The sequence below is a fragment of the Genypterus blacodes genome, unplaced genomic scaffold (genome assembly GCF_046128005.1).
Source record: "Genypterus blacodes isolate CSIRO-AG114 ecotype Tasmania unplaced genomic scaffold, CSIRO-AGI_Gbla_v1 ptg000055l_1, whole genome shotgun sequence".
In the NCBI taxonomy this organism is placed as follows: Eukaryota; Metazoa; Chordata; class Actinopteri; order Ophidiiformes; family Ophidiidae; genus Genypterus; species Genypterus blacodes.
Window position 1 is genome coordinate 5,409,720 of NW_027466867.1, and position 19,030 is coordinate 5,428,749.

Here is a 19,030-nt window from a genome sequence, read left to right on the forward strand (position 1 = left end):
GCGTCACTCTCCCACACTGAGGAGGTGAAAACAGATGAGAATCCAGGGATTACTGCAACAATGTTGTCATATTTAACTGTCAATCAAATTAATGAGCCCAACAGCTGTTTCCTGTTTGGACAGAGACTCAAAGTAACGTGAGCGAGGGGTGACACACGTGATAAACTCTTTAACCTCAAAGGAAGAGAGGATACAAAGGAATTTATGAATGAAAAAGTTCTAAAGATCAGGACGGATTGTTTAGAATATTGTGCAGAGCTGAAAAAAATAGTGTGGGCTCTAAACTGCGAAGGTAAACAAATCCGAAGGAGAGTTGTACAAAATAAGAACATAGTTAACACAGCACTAAACACACCCAGCAACTCCCCTCTGACGGAGCAGGGATGTGAATGAAGCATGTTTCAGATGTGTGTGTCATCGTCTGCATCTGCTTATTGTCCGTCTGGGGACACGGCTCTGGATCTCCGTGACAACCAGGCCGCCCGGTGAATCTCTAAGAGCTGTTGAACCGACCTTTTCTTGCTGGTATGCATCCATTAACACATATTAATTTGTTTCCATCTCCGGTTTACGTTTATCGTTTGTGGTTTCAATGACCCATAATAACTGTGTATCATATGTTGGGGAAGTTATGAGGTTAAGGGTAAAGCTGGTCTTGAATGTATGTATTTATTAGATATCTATAAGGAAAAGTGACAGAGCGGTGACAGGACAGAGCGACAGCAGCGTGACATTCCTTCAGAGGTACGCAGCTTTGCATTCTGAGCCGTCAGAGAGGGCAGACGGCTACATTGCCAAAGTATGCATATGGGTGTGTGTGTGTGTGTGTGTGTGTGTGTGTGTGTGTGTGTGTGTGTGTGTGTGTGTGTGTGTGTGTGTGTGTGTGTGTGTGTGTGTGTAATCGCGCAGCAATCACATTTTATCCCACATCACAACTTTGTAACTTCAGCCCCAGCAGATCAATAACGCTGGGACTCCACAGACATCCCCCAACCTTGATGCATTCTCAGTATCTGGTTGGTGACTTTCAACTGTAGGCAATAAATGGCAGTTCCATTTAATTAAGGTAAAGATAGATATAATGAACATAATGCATAATAAGGATCAGGATCTTAATCTGGATTATTCTCCATACAAAGAAGGGCAATAAATATTTTGTGCTGTCAACATGCAGCAGCAGCAACTCTTCCTCGGGCCTCTCACACTTAAACATATGCATACACACAGCATTCCTCGCTTTTATACACTCTGTATTTATGTTTTAAACACACACACACACACACACACACACTCATTATTCAGCTTCTGGAGGTGCACAAAGACAAACACAATGAAGGAGAAAAGAAATATTTATGCTCCTAAAACTAAGATGAAGCAACACCTTGCCTCCAGCTCTTCTAGACTCCTTTTGGTTTTCTTAGACCTGATACTTTGGGCTACACACACATGCACACACACACACACAGCGTCCTAATAAAGTGTAACCATTAAAACCAAGATATTTATGGCACTCCCCGCAAGGCCTTCCTTCCTCAGTGCGACCCACATTCCTTTCTGTCGTGCTGAAATATTCATCAGTGTATCACTGCTGATCAGGATGCAAGACAACAAGAGTGTGTGTGTTGTGTTTGGTGACGCTGCTGCATCAGGCAATATTGTATCTGAATATTATAATAGAGAGCAAACAACGTGTCTGTCGTGTTCCACCCTCGCCTCACAATGTTCAATTTTCAACACGATTGCATCTAGCATGGGTGTTTTGCATTCGTACACAACTACAAGAGCCAATTACCGGCCAGAGAAGGTCACATTACTCATCAAACCAATGACAATGGCTTTGAGCAGAGGTTGATTTGATCTGTGTCATTCTGTCAGGATCATTTCCCCGATCGCTGATGCGGGAGGAGGGGAGAAGGGAAGGAGGTGAAAGACAGAGGGGAAGAAGCTGTGAAAATCCAGCGAACCAAAACATAATCATTGTGTGTGTGAGGGCGGGGGGGGGGGGGGGTTGCACTCTGTGTTTTCAAAATGTCAGCTGTGATTGCATCAGGCATCACAAGGCTCTGCAACCGAGCACCAGATGCCTTCAAAGAGAGAGGGGAGACTGCTGGGCCCCCCGGGCGGAGATGGGCACACACACACACACACACACACACACACACACACACACACACACACACACACACACACACACACACACACACACACACACACACACACACACACACACACACACACACACACACACACACACACACACACACACAGCGTATCATATATGAGCAAACACACTCGCTAGAATGACATGAGACAAAGCTCCAGCCCTGCTACTGTTCTGCAGCACAAACACAGGAGAGCGACAAAAGATGCTCTTCATACTATCCTGGGAGGAAGACCTTGGTGACTAACACACCATAAAAAGTCTGCTTCACTGCATGCATCGGGAAGAGCACCTGCTGTCTTATTAAGCAACATATGCTGCTTTCTTCAGCTAAAGCTCGTTCAGGGGAGCTTAGCGGCACAAGCAAACAAGGAGCGCTGTGCTTCAAAACAAAGAAAGGCATCCGTCATTTCAAAGAGGCACCTGCCTGTTGGTGAAGGCTGCTGCCAGCTTTTTAATGGAGTGGTTTGAGCGTAGAATGGTAAGATCTGAACACAGTGTTTCCCGGTGTGTCTCAAAATCTCCCGCAGCTAATATGACATCATCATCTGAGACAAAGAGAGGTGAGGTCTGGAACCTGCAGAGTGAGTTCAAAGCATCAACAGCTGCAAGAAAGTCTATCATCACTGCATATTCATCAAGTTTGTACAGCTCACAGACCCTCGGGTGCATGGGAAACTTGTGAAAACCATTTCATTCTGCTACGGTTCAAAGTTTCCCTTGCTAAACTGGATATGTGGCGCATCAGACGTAACTGATTCCTTCGCCAGGGTCCCCTCGCTGTTGTGCAAGACGCATCAAAGACACTTCACAAGCTGAATGCTTTCATGAAAATCATTCCTGCTCTCTGACAGATTGTGAGCATGAGACACTCCAACCATGAGAGCTCTGCCTCTTATCTCTCAGATGCTCCATTTAAACTGGCTGCTTTAAGAGACCAACGACTTTCTTCAGCCAAACAGACCTCATTTGAGCAAATTAACATGTAGCCGTATCTGTTTTAAATGTAGTTACGCGACAAAACAGCTCCAGAAAGTGTTATTTAACAGCAAGGTACCTACATAAAGACTGATAAATCCATTTAAAGTATGAGAGTCTGATGTGACCTGCATGTTAGAATTAACTAATTGCAGCTTTTAAACAGGAGAGTAAATTGACTTGTATGTGCAGTAACCTTTGGTGCCCAAACGCACAGAGCTAATCGCTTTATTTACAGTGTTACATAAATGACATTTTCCATTATCAGTGTTGATGGCAGGTCCGCCCGGCTGTGTGGGATGCTGCAGCTCCGAACGCACTGCAGAGATCCATCCTGAGCTGCTACGCTGAGCCAAGAGGAGACAGAGGGAGGGAAGCCTGGCTGTGACTCATCAACATGGCACCTACAGCTCCTCCAGGCTGCTCCGGACACTGACACAGTCTGCTCGCCGACGAGACTGCGCCGCGTGCGTGTGAGCGAGTGTGTGCGGGAGATGCACAGATCCCACGCTAAGAGTCTGATATTGTAAACAGTCGCGTCGAATAGCCTGCTGACAAGCGCTCAGATTCACCTCAATCATCACAAGCACCAACCTCAGGGCCGTCCCACATCAATATTCACCGGATGAGATGAGCTTCGCCTCGGTGAGCAAACAGGCGCGTCACAGAAGGACCTTGAGGGTTACTTCAGTTATGATGACACAAGCCGGTAAATTAGCTCCACTCTCACCTCTGTCACAGTGACACAAGGTAGAGACCAAGGCTTCATGGTGCGACATGAATCCTCAATGCATGATATCAGACGAATCGGTGAGCCCGAAGCTACCCGAGTCACTCTGTGGCAAAGTGAGCACCAGTAGGCATCATTTCTGGTATTAAAGGTCCTATAAACAAACTATTAAGACTAATTAGACTTCTTAAAGTGAATGTCTTCTACCCTGTTTGTTTTAATTTGTGATGCAAGAACACAAACGATCCAAACCTCCTGAGTGGTACGAGACAAATCCCCCCCCTCCTCTCTCTCTCTCTTTCTCTCTCTCTCCCTCTCCCACGTTGCATAGTTGTGATTTGCAGGATAAAAAATCAATCGGGCTGAACTCGGGCACGAGATGAATGAGGGCCGATCGATTCGTGCCAGGAAAAGCGAATGTGTGTCACGCCCATCGTCGCGGTAATAGATGGAGAGTGAAATCCAGCGTGGCAATGACTTATTAATGATTAGTGTGTTTGTTGTCCTGCCTGTGTCACAGATGTGTCAATCAAGCAGAGTTTGTACACAGAGGGACTGTTGCTGAGATGTACATAGAGGTGCTGTAAGGAAAAATGCATTCTTTACAGGATCTCGTCAGAATGAGGCCGAACGAGCTGCATCACATACAACAGCTTCATCTCTGCTGTTGTGATTGACACACATCACCAATGACAGCAGGTTTCCAAGGCTCAGAAAGACCCAGCATAAGGGGCTCACTGCACCCCTGTGTGTGTGTGTGTGTGTGTGTGTGTGTGTGTGTGTGTGTGTGTGTGTGTGTGTGTGTGTGAGCTGCTGCTACCATGCTGATTATGTTTCCGCTCTCTGACAAAACATGGCACCTGTTTTTTGAAGAGGGGTCATGAGGAGGGCACATGTTGCTAAGATCGTCAACACTGAAAACACAAACAAATTCTCGCTGAGAGGGAAGTGGGGGATGTTGCTCAGGTTTCCCCGGCTGCTCGCTCCTGGGAGCAAGACAAAAAGCTGTTCTGTCAGGTGTGTGTTCAGTTTGAAGCGTATGGCTGTTGTCAGATTGTGTTTGGCGAGGTTACATGGTGTCCCAGCAGGAATCAATATCAACTTCAATACGCTGCAGTGTTTTTGATGAGCCTCTCTCTTGTTTCTTTCAGATTTGGACGCAAGGGCCAAACTATAAATGTAGGAATGTCAAAAGCTGGTTCATTTGCAAAAGCACAACAGCAGTTAATGATCAAAAGAGAATCGAATCGGGCCTCTTCCGTCATCACCGACATCATCAGCATTTTTCATCAGCTCCCGGAACAAATGCCTCAACGGTTGCCATGGAATTCCTCGTGTGGAAATGAGGTCTGTTAAAGTGATGTATGCCGGCAGCTCGCTAGAGCTGTTAAAGCTGGGAGGAGAGAAGCAGGGGTCGTTAGAGCGAAGGAAAGAAATGGAAAGAGTGGCTTCAGCAGCATCCTCAGGCAAAAACCCCAACACATCTCATCCATCCACTGGGCCACGATAACATCCCGTTTCTCCCGACGCACATCACCCAACATCCGAAAGCCCAGAGAGACGGAATATTGCTTTCCTGAGAATGAAGGCTCCATATTTGCCGCTTTTTCCCTCTCCACTGCAGACGGTACGACTACAACTAATAATTCAGCAGTCAAATAACTATTCTGTAACTCATCAACCTAAACCTAAAACCTAGTTTCACATAATTGGAAATTCATTCTTCTTCTTTCAAAGCACAAACGCAAAATGTGTGATGTGTGATGGCCATTTTATACTGAAGGCTTTCACATATCAAATTAAAAACTACGCTCCTAAACGTTGCTGTGACAATAATGAAACATGTCTACTCAGTCTAACCTTGTCGGCCGTGTTGTCCCTTGTGAGTGTGTGTGTGTTTGTCAGGTTACCCTCTTCACCCCTGCCCCTCGTCTCACACCAGTGACAGTGACACCCGAGCCCCCAGGGTTTGACTTCCCATTAAAAGTTTAACGTGCAGACATAGTAGTAGCGGCAGCAGCAACGACGACGACAACGATGCAACAGTGATGACGCCTCCTGCAAGCGGCGAGGGGTTTCCTGCGATTCCGTGTAGATGGAGGAAGAAGAGAAGCTTAGATTCCACAGTATAAAATCTTAAGGGGGTGGAAAAGAAACATCATCCAGGACTTAATGCAATTAAAATTAAGAGTCCATATACAGAGGTTGTATGCTCTGGAATAGTAAACTCACAAATTAACTTAAGAAACAATCAATTTCCTGTTGAAATAAGTCTTGTTGTCTTTGAAACTATACAGTCATTTGTGTAAATTGTGTTTATCAAAATAGGACTTGCGTCTCTGGATTATCTGTTGTTCATTTGACTGAAACAATAAAGCCAGAAAAGGAAACTAATGACTTCATCCACTCCAGGCCCAGTGGATTGTTTGCCTGTTTGCGTGACATCAGCCTCTGATTGATGCTCTACTGAGGAGAGGCAAGTATGAGGCCAAAGCATCTCGCCGCACTCTTAGAAGACTAATAGGCCGAGTGCTGAGGCAGAGGGACGGGACAAGAGAGGAGGAGTAAAAAGAGAGCTTTCCTCTTACACTGGGAAATGAGTCTGGCTCTGTCTGAGAGAGAGTAAAGCTTCTCGTGCCAAATCGACCTATCTTGTAATTTCAGATGTGCAGCTCGGAGGATCATCGTTTGTTGTGAGCACGGCTGAGAGGGAAACATTTCTAACCGAGTCGGCTCCAGTGGGTATCGTGTGCTCGACGACAAAGCAGAGATCAAACAGTCCAACTTCATCTTTTTCAAGCTGCACTTCATCGCGCTATGAAAATGTTTGCTCATTGATTGTCCCTCGTCTACTCAAGCATTTTCCATTTGCGTTAAGGCGCGATGGCATGTCGACTCATCGCTTTCTCCGAAACCTCGTTCAAGTGGCGCTCGACCCTGGCTCCGCTCGGCCCGACAGCTCAGAGTGAGACATCAACATGCCAGCGTGAGATGCAGTCACTCGACTGGACTTCATTTTCCACAGCAGGCTCCAATTAGTGTCCATTACAACAGTGAAAATACTGCAGGAGCTCTGGGAGCGTTATTCCCCCAGTGATGTCATTTCCTGTCCTGCTCAGCTGAGGCGCTCTGGGGTTGCAGCCAAGGGTGTTTCACGGTTTGTTTTGGTGTGAGGTGGGACTCGGTCACAGTTGCGTTAGTGTTTCCAGGCCCTCTCAGCAGGGCTACGCATGCGACACACAGGATAGGTGGAGTAAGGCTGCCATGCCACGGACTGGGTGGGTCGGTGTCAGCAGAACTGTGGGACCCTGGTTGCCATGCTAACAAGGGTGTGTCGCATGGGCTACAAAAACATATTCATTTAAGCATTAACATCACAGTAGTACAAAGATGAAAAGAGGCTTAAGAGTGACGGACCGTGTCGGTACATTTAGTATTTTCTATCCGGTCCACACCCTGTAAATGGAGCATCTGAACACACACACCAAGTAACTAACACTCACTGACCCTGGAGGAGCGGCGCAAGATGCCGTGCTGTCCAAACACTGACGCGTCCTTCTGAATCATTCCTTAACTACCGTACATCTCCTGCCAGCTCTTTTCCATCTGGGCTACACTGTCGACGGACGTCCCTGTCAACAAGTAAATCTGCTGCAACGCTCTGGCAAGCATCCTCCAGTGTGAATCGTGACACTGCACAAGAATGTGAAGCCGAAAACCCAGGAATTAAGACGCCTGACACAGCCTCTACTCTTAAATGTGCTCAGTGAGGACAAAGAATGAGGAGCAACCTGACTTTTAAGGGTGTAAAACTAAGGGAAGGGAACTTTGTATCATCTCCTGGAAATGATATCAGCATTCGGAATTCCCTTGGTTGGTTTTACCCCAAAAACCCATGGATGAGGTCCAACAGAAATATTAAGATAAGCTCATAGACTGTCTGTGTGTGTGATGTTATGCCTGATGGCGGTTTCAGCAGCTCTATTGCAGGATCACAAACTACGGGCCCATCAGGTAATTAAAATGGCAACATGATCCCATTTAAGCCTCGGCGTAGCTTGGGGTGGATTTAATCATACACCTCCGCCGCTGTCAGGAGGCTATTTTTGTCAAAGGAGGCGACATCAACAATCACCTCCTCCCTCCAATGCTTATTGCATTGTGAGCTTTGCTGTCAAAGCATTATTTTTGGAAGGTGCCATTCTTCCACAAAGCAGTTTATCCTGCAGGAGAGACAGGGAGGACAGTGAAGGAAAAAGGGGGGGGGGTGTGAGGAGAGATTAAATGAGTGTGTGAGAAAAATGGCCCATTTTTAGACGGTTTGTGTCTGTAAGCATTGGCCGTTGCCGCACAGCTCCAGCGACGGCTTCCATCGCTCATATCATAATTACAGCAGAGCAGATAGGGTCAGCTTCCAACTGCTCACAGGAATTCATCATTAACACACTGTTGTTGAGATTAATGAGGGAGACGGAGATGTCAGGTAAGCAGAAAAACACTCGACACACACACACAAACGGGGCTCACATGGAAGGCTGTAATGGTTGTAATGATTACGAGAATACACCGCTGTCAACACCTGCAAAGCCCACAGAGACGGGCAATTCTTCACACTGTAGACATAATGTCATCCATGTCACGTCGGGTTAGACGCGTATATTCGCTGACCTTTAAACCTGATCAGTTTGTGAAAGTCAAGCAAAGTCCCATCAAGCGCCGAGACTCAAACTAAACCATTTCCCCTTTCTTCCAGGACAGTGTATTCCCCACAGTCTGAAGTGTCCATGAATACTAATTATGTTCCACATATAGGACAATCAATTCTCAAATCCTGACAATGATGTTGGAATAAAAGATACACACACACAATGCACAATGTGAGCAGTAATGCACGAACTGTGTTTGACAAATAGGTTCATTATCTTTCAGCTGAATGCCCCAGCAGCCAAGGAGAATGAAAAACCAATTAGCATAATTTATGTTCGCCTCAGTGGAGCCATTTTTACCAATCGGAGGTAAATACGAGATTGCACTCTTTAGTTATACGAATCAGTTTGCCAAATCTGTCGTCAGAAGCAAAAGCGGGGATGTTGAGGGAGTGTTGGGAACGCATACACACAAACAGATGCTTCACAATATTTGATCAGTGTGAAAGGAACTGTTGCAAATCAGCACACACTCATTAACACATCCAGTGTGCGCTTTCCTCAGGACAACACATGAAACTGCCGTCGCCATGCGAGCAGCCCTGTGTGACTGCCTTCCTCCTTATAAATAATATAGTGGACGACAGGACTGTTGTGTGAATGAAAAATGCAGGCACAACTTTACTATTCTTAGATCCTCGTGGCGTTCGCTTCTTCTGGGGACTATGAACATCTGAGCCTACACTGGCAATCCAGGCAAGTGTTGGCCCTGGCCCGGCAAGTTCTCTTGGTTCCTACCTTAGTTCTGGGCAGAGAAGGAAGCAAACATGTACCTAACCTGAACCAGCAGAACTATGTTCAACTTCATATCTCGTCTGAGGCAATAATCAGCTACAGCATAACCAATTGTAGTCTTGTTCTCAACCTTCTGGTTTGGGGCCAATCACAGTACTTCTCCCTGTAACCCTGCTGGGATCCATTACTTCTCTGAAGCAACAGACTGGCCCAAAGACAGAACTCCATCCCTGGAGCCAGTGCTGTTATTTTCTTTTTTAATCAGATACGGTATTTGCAGTTTGCTGCTTCTTCCTACAAATCTTTGTGCTCCAAACAGCATCTACAGGCTGACAGATTAAACTGTGTCACAGACATGAGCCCAGGCCCGCCAGCACGTTGGGCCGCTCTGCAGGGAATGTCTGCAGGCCGAGGCACATCCCATCTTTCTCCCCCCCCCCTGCTGTCGTGATGTCAAATGAAGCCACAAGCTTGTGACCGCTTACACGAGTTGTTCCTCAGGTTTCATTGCGGGGAGTAAGAGCCTGTCCACAGAATGCTGCTCAGATGGCTGCAGTCACAGAAAAACAGCAGCCTGCAAGATTCATTAGTCATAGATCCATCCATCGATCACACACAGGCCCTTTCTGTCCCTCCGTGTCTACTAAAGAATGTGGCAGGGAAAACAATAACACATGAAGCAAACAGCAAAGAAAATCATAATGAAGCCATTACGGGTCGGCCTTCTTCTCTCACAATGAAAAACACGCAATTTACTGGGCTCTCGTCAATCAACAAATCTACAGGTCTGACAATCAATAATGGCTTTAGAACTGAACATGGAGCGCCGTTGAGCAAATGCAAACTATATTTCTGTTGTTGCCTGAAGCCTGAAAGCTGGAAAAATAACAACAAGAAGTCATTTCCTGACAGGACCAACATCGATTGCGTCCGTTTGCAGTATTGCCTCACCTTGACCCTCTTTGCTGACCTCTCACCTGCACCCACGTACTGTGTAGGCGCAAGAGACACATACAAATTCACTGCAAACACTGTGATAGAGCCAGAATGAGGATTAGGCCTCTACCCTTCCTGCTACAACCTCGCAGTGCAGTGACAGAGAGCTACACGGTTTCCATTCAGTCGCACACTTTACGGAGCATTATGCCGGATTAACGATGCAGACCGAGGGTTTTGGAGGCAAATTTAACTGAACTTCTCTTGACCTATATCTTTAACTGGAGCAATGCAGCAATATGACTGTAACGGGGGATGCTTCATTATTTTGAAAATGCACTCAAGTGCGCCTGTTTGCTTGAGGGAGTAAAACTGTAAAGATGGAAAACATTTTAGGGAGCTCCGAATATCATTGTGATGATGGCAGAGAAAGCGGAGATATTAGGGAGAGTATATGAATATCCCTTATCTTAGATTGTATTTCCTTCAACAGAATCAAATCATAGAGCTAGACGGGAAAATGTGAGTAGAGAAAATGACTGACTAAAGCTTTCCTCAATGGCAGGAACTACTGTTGATGTGCCCTTGGGCGAGACGTTTACCTCTAAAGTGTATCAATGCAGATGAAATGTAGTGCGGAAAAAGGGTGAGAGAGATTTTGAATCTAGGCTTTAAATGCATTTGAGATTGGACATATTCTCTTCACAAAACCTGTGACATCAAGGCTACAATTTCTGGCGCTGCATGCAAGCCTGAAACACACCAGGTGATGATGGCTGCCAAGGTCATGGAGCAAACATACCAATTACCTGCGTGTGCAGCAGTCAGGAGTCGTGTTGGAGTCTCTGCCCTCTAAACATGACTAATTGCCCCTGATGTTCTGCCTCTAACAGGTTAGAACTCATTAGCCAGACGTTACGCCTCGGCAGGCTACGGTGCCTCGTCAGATGAGGAAAATAAACAATCAACTGGACGAACGTGCATTCCCGCACACGTTTATACATTTGTCAATATTTAAGTTTTATGTTAAAAAGCGTTGCATCCTTTGAGAGCTCGTACGGCACCATTCCAATTATCCTTTGGGAAAGGGCAAATGGCCTTCAGGTTTCTTCCCCTCTTCTCTGTTGCGTATTAGCAGCAGTAATATCTTTTTATTGATCACAGCTTCTCTGCCCGCAGTCTCCGTGTGTGTGAGCGAGCAAAGAACAAGATAGCTCCACATAAAATCCTCCTGCTCTCGGTTTTGCCAGTTAGTGTTGTCAGCCAGGTCGAACAAACAGCAATGGTTACAGCAAACTTGCCTTGTAATAGAACTCTTGTTTCCACTTTGAACAGTAAATGCGCCTTCTTGTGTGACAGCTCCTGTTTGTAGACGGAGCTGAGAAAAACCGGATTGTATTCTGCGTTAAAGGGTTACGCAACAATTGCCAAGGGTACAACACTCGATCCAAATTGCCCCAGGGCACAGTGTTGACATATGGCATTGCGTTTCAGTTACAAGGTAAGGGTGGAGTTGGCAAATACAACCAGACATGAGACACCAATTGAGAGCTGCACCGTGGCTACACCTCGTAAAGGGGAATTTATGGCTGGATTCCTCCAAACTACAACCCTTTTTGGCTTAAAGGCTTATAGAAACTATGACACCTGTGACCCCCTGACATAACATTACCTAAGCCATTCACTGTATTCCAGCGGTGAAGATACGGGGATTGAGTTACATTTTGCTCTCTGACAAAAGGAGGCAGAACACATGATATGAAACTACAAGGTGCTTAAATAGGTTATGGACTTGGTGTATTGCAGGTTGAGTGTTTGTCAGCTCTGTGTGTCAGGGTGGTGAATCTATGGTTTAGGGTGGAAGTCAGGGGGCTCTGGTAGATTTAAGGAGGAAATCAGTTGGTGGAATTTGGAGGGCTTTTGGCAGTTCAAGGTGGAATTCAGTAGACCTAGGGGATTTGTAATAGTTTAAAGTAGAAATAGGTAGACTGGATGGCCTTACTTGGATACCACTGTACTCGTTGATGCATAAAGGAGGGCTTCAGTTGTCTCTATTGGGTTTAAAATGTGGAATTACACCATCTACAGTGTTCAATCACAGTTTGTACCTCCTGACCATTTATTTGATCAATTACAACAATCTGTTCACCCACAACACATCACTTTAGTTCGTTTACCGATCATTTAGCACTCAGGAATTGAAAGTGAGAGCAGGGCTTTTCAGGCCCTGGGTAATTTGCTCTGTGATGCCCACACATGATCAGCGTTTGGATAATACACACGTCCATGTGTTTTACCTCCCCTCATCAACACGACCCCCTGCTGAGCTCTCTCTCTCTCTCTCTCTCTCACACACACACACACACACAGCCTTCATACCGACCAGTGACAGTCCGTGTTTTGGTGCAAATCAAACCGCCGAGCAGCAGCAAAAGCATACCGAGCGAAATACTCAATGTTGAGGGGACACATTCATTCAGCCAACGCCAAACTGGACGGCGCAGCCCTCTGACGTAAAACACACAGCACACAGTTCCAAATGTATCTGCTCTTACCTGCCCACTGTTTGGTTGGCGAGCTGTCTCATTCGGTTAAACTGCTTCTTCATCTTGTGTTTTTCTGCGTTAACACCGAGCCGAAGAGTCGCTCCACATACTGTATCTCATTGAGAAAATCAACTGGGGATCAGCGCACAGATCGATGGCGGATCAGAGGGATCTCTCTTCAGATATCCGCTCTCTGCGTCATGGCGGTGAACAATGACAAACCGGCGATGATCGGCGGGCTAATTTCTCCTCATCTTGGGGGCTCCGCTTCTATCATCCGCCGCTCCACAGATGCTGCTGGACCAATTCTCTCCCCACGACCGCTGACAGCTCGCTGCCTGCGTGACTGACGCTCCCCGGGTGCATTGTGGGAAATGGAGTTTAATCTGTATGTCCACAACAGATATCGTACTAAACAGAGAATAACAATAAATGTATCATTAGGGCAAAATCGGGTACATTAGCTGTACAGTCGCACAGGAATAAACACAGAACTCCTTTATGACTGAAATAAACTTAGTCAATTTAAATTTAGAGACGATAAAACGGGAAAAAATGTAATTAAAATAAAGAGTCCACTTGGGAATTCTGAGGGGAATATTTATAATGTTTTTTGCGGTTTCTTCGTGAGACTCGAGAAGCTCAAAGAAAGAAAGAAAGAAAGAAAGAAAGAAAGAAAGAAAGAAAGAAAGAAAGAACCTGATGTTAATTGCAAATTAGCCTACATTCTGATATGGGGCAGGTTTGGTGCAGGTTCAGTCTTCCAGTCTCAGAAGGTAAACAGCACCACCTTGTGGCTGTATGAGTGCTGCGTGTAATTACAAGAAAATGTTTTGTCTGCTATGGGTGAAGCAATACCCAGCTTTTGCCACGACATACTGCAGTTATTAGGGGGAATCCCAAACCCTCTTGAGAAAGTGAAGCAATAGTTAATATTACTTTCCTCCTTTAAATGAATCGGATTCAAAACTAAGCTGTTGTGCCCAGTCACGTCGATATGTAAAGAACAATACGCATTCTGCACGTCCATCCCAACTACTCATTTTAAGAAAACACACTCAGAAAAAAACACAACATAGGAACAATAAATTATCAAATGTACGCATTGTCCGGTGTATTTACATTCCGCTCCGGCAGAGGGCGCACATTGTGAACGTTTCCTAGTTGCCCATATCAGAAGAAGTGTCACTGCTGCTGTTGAATGACACTAGAACAAAGTTTGTGGGTTGAGCAGTTTGTTGGCTGCTTGGGAATATTTTCTCAAACTTCGGCGTTGAATTACACTTTTCGATAATTGGAATCAGCGCCCTGTGAAAAATGCGGGATCGAACCAAAGAATTAGGAAATGTGAGTTCCAAGGAAAATGGCTAACTTTAGCTGTAGCCCGTTAGCTGGCTTACTTACCCAAAGTGAATTTCGTCAGTCACAGACCTTGAGCTAACTTCAGTATTATATGTGACAGCTTCAATTAAAAAGTAACAGGCTCTTGTGTCCATCCGCGAACGCGCACAGATTTGTTTGTGTGTATTAGGACTTAGCTTCACTGACATCCGCGGTTTCCGTTTGTGTCCTGTTGAGAGGATGTGCCAGGCCAAAGTACAAACAGGGTAGGGCTGCGGCCAAGTGGAGCTCCAATATCACCAACTATCACTCACGGTTTGACTTACTTTGACTTTTCTCCTCAACGTGAACCTGCCAACAGAATGCGGAGGGCTCAGATGAGGATGAGGAGAACAGAGCGCTTGTGTTCAAACCTGGACCCTCCTCAGTCAAGGAGGACAAGGAGAATGAAGCCTTCTTCAAAAAGGTAAACATCATCAACACACCACCACAGACATAGTACTTCTTTACGGTTTATAGTAGGACTTCCTCTTGTGTTCTCCCTCTCTTTCACAAACTTCAGAAAGGTTAAATCAGTTTTCAGACTCTACATTATTATTATCTAATTGTTTTTCTTACTGTTCTCTTCCTGATTAGCCAGTTTGGGTGTGTATCAACTGTCAACTCTTGGTGAAAAAACATCGGACGAAATGATCTCACAAATCTGGAATAAGCATCTCTAAGCTTAATTTGATATCTAGTTATTGTCGTATTACCGCGGGCATCCAATGCATCTGTCTCTTATGTATGACGTTGTGAGCAAATACCACATTTCTTAGCTACAACTTCTCGACCCTCCTTAGGCTCAAGAGATCCACGAGGGGCTGCAGAGCCTGAAGAAAACAGTGTCTGAACTGGAGAATAAACAGAAAACGGTGCTGGGCGTGGCACTGCCGGAGGAGAGTAAGTAGTTTACTCACATTTTGCGTGTGAAAAACGCAAAATGTCGCTCCAGCAGCTTAGAGTGAGTCAGGTTACCGCTCTTATCATCAAAACATGCACATTAGAGCCGCTACGATGGCTGGAGTCATCAAATCATCAAAAGGATCTAAATGATTTAAGTCTAGGCAAAATGGAGGGAAAAGCTTTTTACCACACAGAGCTCAGACACTTCTCCTCATACCTGGCCGTAAATGTTCACTTTTTATTGTTTTAGGTATGAAGAAAGAGCTGCAGACCCTTCGAGAGGACATCAAAACCAAGGCCACCCAGATCCAGAGAAAACTGAAGAGTGAGTAAGCTTCTATCTAATATGATATTAGATAAACAAGATTAGTTCATTTTTGGTTTGTTTTAACACATCAGTTATGTTTTCACAGACATTGAGCCCAAGAAGGGAGAGGATGATGGCAAATATATACCCATAAACACGAGGATGCAGCGGACACAGGTTAGTCATTGTTGGACTTTTGTTCTTAGCCTTTATCTCTGTCAGGACATGGACAATTGATCAGACATGGACAATAGCTGTACATTTTCATACTTTTTCTGTCTTTCAGCATGGGGTTTTGTCCAAGGAGTTTGTGGAGCTGATGGGTAACTGTAACACCATCCAGGCCCAGTACAGAGATCGGAATGTGGAGAGAATACGGAGGCAAATCAAGATCAGTGAGTATAAGTAGCAGGGATGAAATATAATTATATATTTTGTGTTTTTAGCTTTTGCCTCACTTGTATCTCTTTGTACACATCTTTTCTTTGTTTTATTCTGCTGTGAATTTTCAAGTGAAAGTGAAAGAAAGTCTGTACTTGTGGTTGAGTCAGGTATTGCACAATTTAAGCAAGAATTTAGCATCTGTCCTTTTGATAATTCTGGAAAACACGGGACATCCTGACTCCACAACATTCATTTGATGCGTTTCCTCTTTTAGCCGGGACCAATGTGACAGATGTGGAGCTGGATGCGATGCTCGAAAGTGGGCAGACAGATGTTTTCACGCAAAATGTGAGTAAATGTTTCCTTCCTTCAAAAAATGAAGAAGCGGTGGAGAATATGACTCAGCAGGAAGTTACCAAAACAAAACATAACCTATGTGCATGTTGGAAAAAGGGATTTTCCATTGACTTGGAGCAATGACTGTAAGTGGCATGTGTGAAAGCGTCACAGGTTTGCTCTGTTGTAGCTCCTCGACGTGGACATCAGATTAGGTAAGCATGTGAATGTAAAGACAGGTGAAGCCCCTCAGATTAGATCTTTCTTTAGTGCCACCGTAGTTTATAGTGTCAATCCCAGCGGTGGAAGAAGAACTCAAATCCCTAAGCAGATGTAGTGATACTACAGTAGAAGTAATCAAGTATCTATCTAGTAGAGTAAAACTGAAATACTCCCTACAGATCCTGATCGATGCTAAAGCCACAAAGCAGGCACTGAACGAGATCGAGTCCAGACACGACGAGATCATGAAGCTAGAGAGGAGCATCAGAGACCTGCATGACATGTTCCAGTATCTGGCAATGGAGGTGGAGGCTCAGGTAGGAAACGTCACCGTAAAATGACTTGTTGGTGTGAGAGGAGAGTGTGTGTGTGTGTGTGACTCCGATGTGTGTCTCCTGCAGGGGGAGATGGTCGACCGCATTGAAGGAAACATCAAACAGTCTAGTAATTACGTAGAAAAGGCGAAGGAAGAGACGGGGGCAGCCGTCACGTATCAACAGAAAGCGCGCAAGGTACCGTGTGGTTTTACACAGAAGTCTTCAGTCATGTTCTGTCTATGGCCGCATGCTGACTAAAGGCTGACTTAAACTTTCTCTCTTTCTTCAAATGCAGAAAAAATTCTGGATCGCAATATGTGTGGCCATCCTCATCCTCATCCTAGTCATCTCGTTGGTCACTACCTTCGGTGGCTGAAACCCGAGCAGTGTGAGTCGGTTCTAAATCGCGTCTGCAGAACCACACCATGGGTTTAAAACCCTTTCATTTGCGTCGCAACTATTACAATTCTCAGTTCACAGGGTGTACGGGTGAACTCATCCCCTCTTTCATCTTCCACGCCCATCTTTCACTAACCCTCACCCTCACACCTTTGTGGACCTTTTTTTAAGAAGAGACCTCTCTCTCCTCTCTGTTGTTTTAACCCGCACCCACCCACAGACGGCATTGCAAGCACACATCGTCAAAACGTTTATGTGACTACAATCTCGCCGCACGCTACCACCGGTCACGCAAAGATGCTGGCTGATGGGATCTCGCCGTCAAGTTGAAAACTGTTACATCAGCGCCCCCTCCCCTCCTATCCCTCAAAAGAAAATTGATTAAAAAAAGTGTTTGAGTGAAGGAGAATGCAGTATTGTAAACCAACACTGGCATTGATCGTGCTGTACTCAGGAAAACTGCTTTGATTCTTGTTACGTTTTGTTGATAAATGAATTTGAGAAGCAAATGAGGATTTTATGGCATAGGGCTTCTTTTATAGGCATATAAATAGACTAATATAATTGTACATAACCTATATTGTGTGGTGTTTAAGACATGGTTTAAAAACTTGAAAGGTGTCTCAAATACATATAGAATAGAATACATGTAAATACAGAAGCTTGTGAAATTACAGCTGTTTTTTTTCCTCGTTTTTTTTTGGACTCCTGAAAAGCTGCCTGAGAACTGCAATGACTGGCCCAAGGCCCCTTTATTTGGTCTGATCCTACCGGTGCTTAATTAGAGCTTGAATATTGTTGTGTAAGTGGCTATTAGGAGAGTTTAGCTTCCACAACAATATATCAAGAAATCCCCTTGGGAGAGTTGTGATGTGCCTTCTCTTGTGATGAATGTTTCTTGAGTTGAAATCAAGCTGTTGTGCACTCATATTGTCGAGAAGGGACGGTGTTTTTTTAATTTTGTTTCCTTAATGTTTTGCGTACATCAGCAATGATTCACCCATGATGTTCTTTTTCCACACCAGTTTGTCGCTTCGTGCAAAGGCTTACTTGTCCTTAACCATTATGAGTAGCTTTCCATGCAGGAAATCCTTTGGCAACAATACAGCTAAACAGAACAAAAAGGAGATGTGGTTTTAAAGGAAAAAACAAACCAAATTTGTAAATAACAAGGAATATTTTGGATGCAGAAACGTGGCTATGAGCTGATGAGATGAATAAAGGTGAGGGAGGGCAGAGCAGTCCCCTTTTTGTTTCTTTTTAAACTGTAATTTTATGGCTGTTGGATTTTGTATCACTCTTTTAATATAAAGTACTGCCATGTTCTATTATATTGTTGTATTCTTTCATCAGTATTGTAGTTATAGTTTGATTGTTGGCCATTAATAACTAAGCATAGAAACATTTGAAGTTGCTGGCTCTCTTCTACCAGGAGAGCCAACTCCTCCAGATACTTCCCCCTCCTCACCCCAGTGTCATGGAGGTCATAGGTCAGAGCCCTGAATGTCTCTGCCACGTTTGAAGGCAATTGGAGCAATGGAGCTTGACGTACCTACATAGACACGCGCTCTTCTCAAAGTAGTGTGCGTGTCAGCTGTGGAATCCACGGCTGACATCATGCATGAAGTCAACAACTGTGATGACATGAGTCTCAAAGTAGTGTATGTCAATGATGTCATTACTAATTGCGACATTGAAGGTTCCATTCATGTCTCCCATTTCCCAATTCTTTCATTTGTAATGCAAATAAAAAATATAAATGAAATGAAAAGCCCCCTATGCAAATGCAGGACCCCTGAACAATGTTTCAGGCAAGTTTGGAGGCGATTGGCGGAATGGTGCTCGAATTGACGTCCATACATACGAGACACACACACGCATAGTATAAGATATATATAGTATAAGGCAGTAGTTCCCAAACTTTTTCTTATTCTTTGAATATTCGAGAGTACTTGCGTATAATCTTCTAGTACTGGGTTGACTTGAC

The 19,030-nt window shown here is 44.8% G+C and overlaps 2 protein-coding genes across 2 annotated transcripts in view; one reads left to right on the forward strand and one right to left on the reverse strand.

Annotated features, from left to right (window-relative positions):
• LOC143001928 (rho GTPase-activating protein 44-like) overlaps positions 1 to 13,970 on the reverse strand; it is a 41,315-nt gene extending 27,345 nt beyond the window's left edge. Inside the window, exon 1 of the mRNA XM_076151782.1 lies at positions 12,802 to 13,970. Within this exon, the coding sequence (XP_076007897.1) occupies positions 12,802 to 12,854 (53 nt within the window). The 5' untranslated portion in view covers positions 12,855 to 13,970. The remainder of the gene's footprint in view (positions 1 to 12,801) is intronic.
• Positions 13,968 to 18,374, forward strand: stx4 (syntaxin 4). Its single transcript, XM_076151785.1, has 10 exons — positions 13,968 to 14,139; positions 14,495 to 14,599; positions 14,976 to 15,075; positions 15,329 to 15,403; positions 15,492 to 15,562; positions 15,672 to 15,780; positions 16,044 to 16,117; positions 16,507 to 16,644; positions 16,729 to 16,839; positions 16,940 to 18,374. Exons 1-10 carry the CDS (start codon positions 14,110 to 14,112, stop codon positions 17,018 to 17,020), a joined length of 894 nt encoding a protein of 297 aa, XP_076007900.1. The 5' UTR covers positions 13,968 to 14,109; the 3' UTR covers positions 17,021 to 18,374.
• Positions 18,375 to 19,030: the final 656 nt, after the last annotated feature.